The sequence below is a fragment of the Myotis lucifugus genome, unplaced genomic scaffold (genome assembly GCF_000147115.1).
Source record: "Myotis lucifugus unplaced genomic scaffold, Myoluc2.0 scaffold_1403, whole genome shotgun sequence".
Classification (NCBI taxonomy): Eukaryota; Metazoa; Chordata; class Mammalia; order Chiroptera; family Vespertilionidae; genus Myotis; species Myotis lucifugus.
In genome coordinates, this window is record NW_005872451.1 from 32,529 (window position 1) to 42,497 (window position 9,969).

Sequence of the window (9,969 nt, forward strand, 5' to 3'; positions counted from 1 at the left end):
TATGAGTTGAGCCTGGGCGGTGTGGCTCAGTGGTTGAGTGACTCATGAGCCAGGAGGTCACGGTTTGATTCCCGGTCAGGGCACATGCCCAGGTTGTGGCCTTGAGTGACTCATTGGTTTTTGGGGGTGTGCAGAAGGCAGCCGATCAATAGTTCTCTCCATCAGTGATGTTTTTATCTCTCTCTCCCTCTCCCTTCCTCTCTGAAATCAATAAAGACATAAGAGTTGAGGGGGCATGGGTGGCAGAATAAAGAGCTGGTATCAATAGTCATTTATTATTTTTAAGCTAAGGAGGTAGGCACTGCAGGATCAATCAGCTCTTCCCAGACCCCCTAGGATACTGAGCATCTCTCACAAACTTTAAGGAGACTTGATCAAACATACAATGGGAAGGGGAGATGTGGTTTCTCTTCTTTGTTGGTCCTGTGATAGATACTATCTCCCTCGTGCTGAATCTCACACTGACCACGACTAACCTCCAGGGGAGGTAAGGAGAGAGGGAGGGTCAGTCAACCAAGCCAGGTTAGGAGAACACCATCAACTCTATCAGTGAAAGGGGGGCGGGATGCTGGAGGCCAGGCCCCCAGGTGGAGTAAGAGATCTGGGGGTCCTGGTTTACCTGCTGGAGTCGGTGCAGGCGTTGCCGCTGCTCCTTCTGTTGCACGTGCAGGTTGGACAGGCACACAAGCTGGTGAATGGCTTCGTCTACCTCCTGATATAGTGTAGCTGGGCCTGGGCCCTCCAGCCTGAGGAAGGAGCAGGGCAGAATGAACCACTGCCCTTCCTTGTCAAGCCCCTCCACCCCTATTCCATCATCGCATCCCAACAAGAGAGATGGCACAGCATCATGAGTCATCATGTGGGCCTGGACTTGAATCCTAACTCTTTCATTTACTGACTGACCTTGGCCAAGACATTTAACATTTCTGACCCACCAAATCCCCATTGGTAATCATAACTAGCATATAGGGACCTTGTGAGGGTTATGAGATAAGTGGAAAAGCATGTTATCTTGTCCAGATACATGCTCAGTAAGAATGTTCTGGCAGCTAAGGTTTATTGGCCACCCTCTGTTGTGTCTCCACCTGCCACGTCCACCTGCCCCAGCACACCTGCCCCTCCCTCATACTTGCTGCTGTGGGTGGAGCGCAGCCTCATCAGGATGGCACCCCCATCCCTCTGCAGTTCCATCAGCCGGGGATCTGCCAGCACCTTCTGTAGGGGCTCCGGCATTCCTGCCGCCTCCTGGGAGCAGGGAACAGTTGACAGTTGGGCTTCCACCAGAGAGTCCCCACCCCATGCCCTGTTGCCCCATCTCACTTCATACCTCTCCCTCTGGCTCTGCCGCTCCCTCCAGCTCCGCAATGGCTTGCCGCACAGAGCCCAGCACACCCTGGCACAGCCGGCACAGCCTTGCCACTTCCTGAAACACGCACACAGGGATGGAGTCCAGGGGCAGAGTGGAGCACAAGGAGCACACGGGGCAGCCCCAGGGACCTTTGTGGAGCCAATGCTGGCTTCATTTCGTGACTTTGTTGCTTACTAATTGTATGACCTTGGGCAGGTCCAGAAACCCCCCTGAATCTCAGTGTCCTCAACTGTAAAGTCCAGATAAGACATAAGGGATTTTGTGAGGTTTAAAGAGATGCTGCTGTGTAAGCACCCAGCATGGGCCTGGCACGGTGTGGAGCTTAGTAAACATGAGGCTCCTTTCCTTTGTCTGCATTGGGTCCTTACACTATAAAACCCTCCTCCCCGCCTATTTAGATCCAGGTCCCATGTACATAACTTAGAGACCATGTTACAGACCTCCCTTACTTCTTTTTTTTCAGACCTCCTTTAATACTTGGCTCAGATCAGGTTTACACCTCTTTTCTTTTTTTAAAATATATATTTTTTATTGATATCCGAGAGGAAGGGAGAAGGAGAGAGAGATAGAAACATCAATGATGAGAGAGAATCATTGATTGGCTACCTCCTGCATGCCCCCTACTGGGGATCGAGCCCACAACCCGTGTGCCCTGACCAAGAATCAAACAACGACCTCCTGGTTCAAAGGTCAACGCTCAGCCATTGAGCCACCCCGGGCCCGGCTACTCCTCTTTTCTTGTATACATTTAGATTCATAGAATCAGAAATTTTATCACAATAGATGTCCTTTGTGGGGGAGAATCCTGAGGCCTGGATGTTGGTGCAGGGAGCAGGTACAGAAAGGCACCATCTCATGAAGTGGTATATAGTAACTTATCCAACGTCATGTGGAACCAGAATCAGACTTCCTGGTTCTCAACTCTTTCCAGAACCCCAGTGATGCTATTTTGCAGTTCTTCAGTTGTTTCTGACATCTCCCACCAAAATTCACATGCAGCTTAATATCATATTAAGAATTTATTTAAGTACTGGCCGGTGTGGTTCAGTTGGTTGTAGCATCGTGCTATGCATGGGAAGGTCATGGGCTTGATTCCTGGTCAGGAATCAGGTTGCAGGTTTGATCCCCAGGAGGCAACCTATAGATGTATCTCTCTCACATCAATGTTTCTCTCTCTCTCTAAAATCAATTAAAATTTTTGTTTAATATACTCATCCCATTTCCTCAGTAGCCCACGCAAGGTACATGCACCATATTTTGCTCATGGTTTGTGAGCCATAAGTATACTTGTTGAATTGAATGGAAGGGAAACCACTTTTTCCCAACCCTTAGTTGTGTCTCAGATCTGCCTTGTTTCCTAGAGTGTTCTTAGCGGGGTCATTCCTGGCTCCCCGTGTCCTGGGTGGAGGAAATGTAGCTTACCTGGTGTGTCTCTACCCAGTGGCTGGGAGAGGGCTCCCTGTGACCTCCCAAGTCCCACTGCAGCTCCTCTGGCTTGGCCACTCTTTTCAGATCATTCTCTGACAGCAACTCAGCACCCTGTAGACATATGGAGGCAGGGGGTTTCTCGCCTGGGTGCCACCCTTGGATTCCAGCTAACCTCTTCTCTCTCCACTACTGAGGGGCACTAGGTGGGAGGGGCTCAAACCTGAAATCCATGGAGCTCAGCCGGAGGGTCATCATGACTGAGAAGCAGCAGTCGCTGAATGAGACGGGGGTCTCCTGAGTCCTGAAGGAAGAAAAGCCCAAATTGTGGGCAACTGGGTGGCCTGGGATGGCCAGTAGGGAAGAGTTAGGATCAGGAGAAGTACCTGTCTCAAGGGGTTGCTTACCTGAAGCTGACTGAGGACAGGAATGAGTGCTGGAGGCAGGGGAGGTGCCTTGCGAAGGTCTAGCAGGACGGACAGCCCCAGTGTCTGTAGATCAGGCCTGTGGGGGCAGGAAGAGCCAGGGAGGCAGCGTGTGTGTGTGTGTGTGTGTGTGTGTGTGTGTGTGTGTGTGTAATAGTAGTACAGGGTCTGGCTTTAGTGTTACTAGTTCGCAGAAGTTAGTTCCTGGTATGTTTGGGAGGCAATGGGCAAAGGGCCAAAGTCTGGGATGTGTGTTCAAGAAATGGTGTGACCTAGCAATCAGCAGCCTATATTCACATGGCTATTGGGTCACAGGTCAGGGTCTGGAAAATTAAGAATTCTTTGCTCTGGAAGGAATAAATTCAATGCCACCATGTAGCATGGTCCCTAATAGGTTCTTGGTGTTCAATAAATAGTTGTTGAATAAGTGAGTCAATGTCCTGATAGTCTAGGGCAGTGGTTCTCCACCTGTGGGTCACGACCCCTTTGGGGGTCGAACGACTCTTTCACAGGGGTCACCTAAGACCATCGGAAAACACATATATAATTACATATTGTTTTTGTGATTAACCACTATGCTTTAATTATGTTCAATTTGTAACAATGAAAATACATCCTGCATATCAGATATTTACATTACGATTCATAACAGTAGCAAAATTACAGTTATGAAGTAGCAACGAAAATAATTTTATGGTTGGGGGGTCACCACAGCATGAGGAACTGTATTAAAGGGTCGCGGCATTAGGAAGGTTGAGAACCATTGGTCTAGGGCAGGGGTGGACAAACTTTTTGACTCGAGGGCCACAATGGGTTCTTAAACTGGACCGGAGGGCCAGAACAAAAGCATGGATGGAGTGTTTGTGTGAACTAATATAAATTCAAAGTAAACATCATTACATAAAAGGGTACGGTCTTTTTTTTTTTTTTTTAGTTTTATTCATTTCAAACGGGCCGGATCCGGCCCGCGGGCCGTAGTGTAGTTTGCCCACAGCTGGTCTAGGGAGTGTTTCAGGATATTAAAAGTCAGCAGTGCTGATTTTAAGGATCTGTGTAGGTATCCTGGGGGTTGGGGGTCAGTAAAGTCAGAAGTCAGTGACTTGAAATTTTGAGAAATAGGTGTCCTAGATGTCAGGAGGTTAGTGTCTTGAGAAGAGAGGGGTCAAAGTCCTCATGACCCAAGAGGTTAGTGTCCAGGGTGCCAGCAATGGGCCTCCGTTACCTGAGCAATGAGTGCAGGTAATGAAGAGCAGTGCTCAGCATGCCTCGGGAGGGCGGGGGCTCCTCAGGAGGGCACGGTGGGGTAATGGTCAGCAGAGCTCGCCCACTATGGTCGACCCCTCCTGCGGACACAAAATGGCCAGACTGTCCTTGCTGGAGGCAGGCTTTGGCTACCTCACATCCACTCTGCCTCCCTCTGCAGCCCACTTCAACTGCTTCTCTTCCGTTGTTCCCTTTCCCTTCAACCACTGATGCTCACTGACCAGTCAGGACGAGGAATCCAGATGCCATCAGGTCCCAAGCTATGTCAGGGTCATCAGAGATGGAAACCGGAGGTGCCTCTTCTGGGATCCTATCCCCTTTCACTTCCTGCACAGGCTCCTGAGGTGGCGGTGGAGGGTCAGAGGGGAGCCCTTCGGGATCTGTGGGTCCTGCACAGACACAGACAGAGCCATGGGCCTGAAGTGAGATTGAGTATGGCTGTTCCACTCCCAGCCTCACCTCTGCTTCTCCTCCAGCCCCCTTTCTGAGGCCTAACCTACTCGGCCCTTGTCCCATTGGCCTCAGTATCACCTCACCTGCTGTGCACACCAGACTCGGGCCCTTCTGCTCTCTCTCTTGGGCTTTCTCTTCCTTAGGCCCACAGGCTTCTGGGGGCTGCGGCTCCTTTTCATCTGCTGGTATGAGTTCCTCTTTCAGCTCAGACTCTGGCTTCTCCGAACCTTCGAGTTCCTCCTTAACCAGGCTGCCTCCTGGAAGCTCATGCTCACTTGGTGAAGGCAGATTAACAAGGGCTTCTTGTTGGCTGGTCTCTTCCTTGGCCCCAGGGTTCAGCGGGACAGGAACACTGTCCCCTCCTCGGCTAAGAGCCCCTCTGCCTGCAGCTCGCTTCTTTCTCCTGTTTCCTTTGCCTGTTCTCCGCGGGGTGCCGGGTGGTCCTTCAGATCCCTGGCTCAATCCTCCCCCAGCCTCCGCTGGCCTCAGGGGGCAAAATTCAGAGGCTTCCCCCAGAGCCTCTGCTGGGGGCTCAGATACCTCCTGGGCTGCTGCCTCTGGGAGAGACTCAGCTTCAGGGGGAGACCCAGGGGAAGCCCCGCTGCTGCTCCCCTCACCCGGTGGGCGTGCCCCATCCTGGTCTGGAGGCCCCAGGCCCTTCTGGTGCATCCATGCTCGGTGTCTCCGGTGCCGGCCCTTCCCTCCAGCACCCTTTCGGGTGGGTACCGTCCGGGTTCTGGAGAGGCCCGAGGAGCCCTCAGCATCCGTGGGGGTCCCCCTCATGGGCAGTGTCACCTCCAGTAGCTCCACGTACTCGCCCTCAGGTCCTTCAGCAGGGGCATTGTGCCCATCCCCAGGACTCCTGGTGCCCAGGGCGTCCTCAGGGAGTGGAGGGCTGGGGAGCCCTGGGGGTCCGGAGGGCAGTTCTGGGGGCAGCGTGCTTGGCCGATGTCCTACCATGAGGTTTCCCTTGTGCACAAATCGGGGGCAGATGAGCTCAGCCCAGGGCAGCCGCTGAATCCCAGAGGGTGCAGAGAGTAGGCAGGTACTGAGGCGACCTGTTGGCCGGTCCTTATTGATGCCTTGTAGCCACTCAGGTGTGAAGAGGTAGGCACTAGCCTCATTGGGCACAGGCAGCTCCTGTACACGCCCACCTCCTGGGGCCAGGCACTTAAGTACCAGGCGGGGTGCTTGGGCTCCTGAGGGTACCACTTGCAGGTAGAAGTCCCCTGGGCACAGCAGCTGCCAGGGAAGGGCTGCTAGCTGTACCACCACCTGCTCATGCAAGCAGAGGGGCCAGCCCTCATGGAAGAAGAGGAAACCGCTGTACTGGGCCTGGGGAGAGAGACGGGAGGCTGTGCTCAGGCCTCTGCTGATGAAACCAACAGGAGGGGGCAGTTAGAATGGAACCATCCTAGGCAGGAGTGGCCTTATGCCTGGTGGGTTATAGCCCCAGGGGAGCAGGTGTTCATGTGGCAGAGGAAGGGCTTGGGACTGGTCAGTTTTCCGGTGGTAGGAAGCTAATTCCATGTGTGGGAGTAAGAACTGAGTCATGACAAAGACATGGTCAGCAGAGACCATTGTCTTGGAGGACTCAGAGACTCTCAGGAGGTTTTATAGCTAAAAAAGTGAAGGATCTCTATTGAGCCACATCTGGGAGAGTTAGTATCTTGACAATTGATATGAGGGAAAAAATGTCTGGAATTGGGTCTGGAGGGTCAGGGTGTTGGGGAGTTGATATTTCTTAGGGGCTAATTTTCAAGAAAGATGAGTGTCTGTGTGTTAATATCTGAGGGGCTGTGCCTCTGGAGAGATCAGGATCAGGGAGGCTCCCGTCTCTGGGTGGGGGAGATTAGTCAGCCTGCCTAGTCTCCGGAGTGAGGCAGAGGATCTTAAGGGAGGAAAAACAGGAATGCATGGTCACTCACACAGGCTTCTTGCTGGATCTTGGCAAGCAGATGCTTGGCGGGCACCAGGAAGTCCAGAGTGTACCTCAGCGCATCCTCCCGGTAAGTCCTTTCCACTACCTGGAACACCTGGCCCAACAGTGTGGGGGCCGTTGCCTCAAAGGGCGGGTACAGGGCGGCGAGCGTGCTCTGCACACAGTCTTCCACGGGCTCCGGCTCCTGGGAGAGACAAGACCAGGCTGCAGATCACCCCAGCATGGCTCCTTGGGAGTGGGCTGGTATGGGGCTGGCTGTGTCACCCCGGGGTCCCACTGAGAGCACAGAGAGGGCACTCAGGAACTGCTGGCTGAATGAGCTCAGGATGGGAGTGGAGCTGGGCCAGTCAGAGTGCACAGGCCTTGCAGTGCACTCCCTGAGAGAGCTCTGAGACCTTGGCTGTGGAGATCTAGGGAGAATTTGTTGTGCATGTCTCTGATTAGGGCCATCTCTGATCTTAAGGATCAGGCTGATTGCACAGGCCCTCCCAGGAGAGTTGAGATGGCTACTGGGATATCAGGGGACTGAGTTATGGCTGAGAGCTCTGGAGGGTGGAGGGCTTTCACACAGCATCCTGCAAGCCCCTCCTCACAGGGCCTACCATCCACAGACCCCCCGCCCCCGCCATCTTTAAAAAAAATTAAATAGCAGTTTAATTTTGACTGACAATACAATACCTTAGGCCATCCATTTAACCTCTATACCTCAGTTTATTTTCCTGTAAGATGGGTGATATTTTTGCTGTGCTCACAGTTGAGGTATACAACATTTAATTGTTTTATATGCATTTTAAAAAAATTTTAAAGCAAAAATACTAATTGTGAATGAAAAAGAGGCTACATGGCAGACCTGACAAGTTCAGTGGCCAATAGTAACCACACATGATACATTCCCAACTGGGTAGGTCATGATGGGTAGTCAAGCGCCAGACCTATAGCTTCCTTAGTAAAAGGTTAATCTTTACTTTAATAGAGCCCTGCCCATTGTTCTTGTGCATCTACGATAACATACCTTTCAAATGCCAGAGCAATCTTCATTTCCAGACAACTTGGAGGCATAAGCACCCTCAGGAGAGAGCAGGTGCGCCAAAACTCACTGCTGCCTCGTTGCCTGCATATTATCTCTAGTTGCTGTAATGTTAAATGTTAACTACCCTGAACCCGTCAATGTGAAAGAAGTATATATATCTCCATTTTGCTTTTTATTCAACCCCAGGTATCCCCCCCACCTTTGCTTTCTCCCACCTCCTTAGTCTACCACCAATGGATTTCATGTAAACTTTCTTACATTTTCTCCTTTAATTCTAAATGTAAATAAGGCAATGCCAAACTGCCATTCTCAGGAGCATTTTCTCAATCTATTGAGATCTTGCTTCCAAGCATGTCCTCAGTTTGGCTCAAATAAACTCTTTAAAAATTATTTTATTTTTTTAAAATTAAACTTATTGGGGTGACATTGGTTAATAAAATTATATAGGGCTCAGGTATACAATTCTACATCATCTGTATATTATGTGTTCACCACTCCAAGTCAAGTCTCCTTCCATCACCATTTATGCCCCCTTCACCCTCTTCCACTTCCCCCCACCCTCTCTTCCCTCTGGTAATCACCATACTGATGTCCAGGAGTCTTTTTTTCCTTTGCTTAATCCAGTCAACCTTCTCACTCAGCCCCCAACTTCCTCCCCTCTAACAGCTGTCGGTCTGTTCTCTGTATCCATGAGTCTGCAGAGACCCCCAGCAAAAGAGGTGGTGCCACCACCCATGAGTCATATGCTAGAGATGGTTTTTGGATGGGAGGGAGGACTAGAGGGCTGTGTATCTTGAATCTTTCTAGCACCCTCTCTCCCCTCTCCCAGAGTGGCTGTGAAGCAATCACCCATTCCAGAGCATGTGGGATTGGGTTACAAAGAACTGGGTGGGGACAGTTGAAACAGGAAAAAGTCACAAAAGGAACATGTGGGGAAGGGAGAAGCAGGCCTTGATGGTATGTATTGGAGCTGAAATCTTTTCTGATTTCAGCAGGACTCTCTCTGCCCATCTCCACCTGGAGCCCCAGTCTCAAAAGACTCAGCCCTACTTCCTCCAAACTCACCTCCTAAGTGAATTAATGGGTTATCTGTCTCCATCCCACACTCTAGACAACTACCCCTCAGGCAAACTTATTTCTCCTTCAAGATGGCTTTGAAGTTCCTTCACCAGATTTAATCGCTGTAAATGCGCAAGGGGATGCTCACTGCAGAGTTTTTCCAGTTCTTTACCTACCCTATCCCCAGCCCCCGCATTTGCCCTGAAGACAAAACTGCATACCATTCTGCTTCGGGTCCCTCCAGCCAGAGTTGCCAGCCAGTCCTGACCATGAGAAGCTAGGGCAGCCACTCCAGAAAGGGTCATTCCGTGCGTCACACAGAGACCCAGCCCCAAGGTGTGTGGGCGAGCAGACAGACCCCCAGTGTTCCGGGGACTCGGCCAGCGCAGTGAACGTGGGAGGGGGGCGGGGGGAGACGGGCGGGGGAAGGGGAGAGGAGGGGAGGGGAGGCAGAGTGGGCCGTCCGCTCGGAGGCCAGCAGCGGGGAGCGGGGCGCTAGAGCTGGAGCAGCGAGGCAGCTGCAACCCATTAGGGGCGGTGAGCTCATGGCTGAGAGAGAGTCTCAGCCACAGGAAACGACACCGGCGGGAGGGGAGGAGGGGTCTGGGGTGGGAGGCGGTGGGCAGGAGCACCGAGACCAGGCCTCTAGGCCGCCCGGACCAAAGAAGCGACCAGAGAGACTGAGTCAGCTCTCCCTGGCCCAGTTCCTCTTTCTTCTCCCTCCAGCCTCCCAGCCAGAGGGTGCCCTTCCTTTAGCAGAGGAGCAGCCCCGGTAGTGCTCCTCCCCCTTCTCCACTCCCCGCAGGGAGCGCCTCCCAGGCAGTCCTCTCGTCTCCCCCTCCTCCCTCTCCCCCTCCTCCCCTCTCTGCAGGGAGCACCCCTTAGGCCGTGTCCCCCTACCCCACCCCCGCAGCGGACGCTCCCTGGCAGCGCCCACTGCAGTAATTCTTCAGAGAATACTTCTGGAGTGAAAGTTCGCAGGACAGTGACCACTCCTGCTGGT

General features: G+C 52.3%; 1 protein-coding gene across 5 annotated transcripts in view; it reads right to left on the bottom strand.

Moving 5' to 3' along the window:
* The window catches only part of ARHGEF40 (Rho guanine nucleotide exchange factor 40), a 19,619-nt gene extending 10,286 nt beyond the window's left edge, over positions 1-9,333 (bottom strand). Inside the window, exons 1-11 of one of the 5 annotated variants that reach the window (XM_014449760.2) lie at positions 9,188-9,333; positions 6,864-7,061; positions 5,019-6,270; positions 4,704-4,871; positions 4,442-4,562; positions 3,202-3,298; positions 3,018-3,098; positions 2,792-2,908; positions 1,328-1,423; positions 1,130-1,245; positions 620-746 (exon numbers count right to left, since the gene is read on the bottom strand). In XM_014449760.2, coding sequence (XP_014305246.1) covers positions 620-746; positions 1,130-1,245; positions 1,328-1,423; positions 2,792-2,908; positions 3,018-3,098; positions 3,202-3,298; positions 4,442-4,562; positions 4,704-4,871; positions 5,019-6,270; positions 6,864-7,061; positions 9,188-9,271 — 2,457 coding nt within the window. In that variant the 5' untranslated portion in view covers positions 9,272-9,333. The remainder of the gene's footprint in view (positions 1-619; positions 747-1,129; positions 1,246-1,327; positions 1,424-2,791; positions 2,909-3,017; positions 3,099-3,201; positions 3,299-4,441; positions 4,563-4,703; positions 4,872-5,018; positions 6,271-6,863; positions 7,062-9,187) is intronic. The other 4 variants (XM_014449761.2, XM_006107746.3, XM_023748439.1 and 1 more) reach the window with 4 other exon arrangements.
* Between the last annotated feature and the right edge of the window lie 636 nt (positions 9,334-9,969).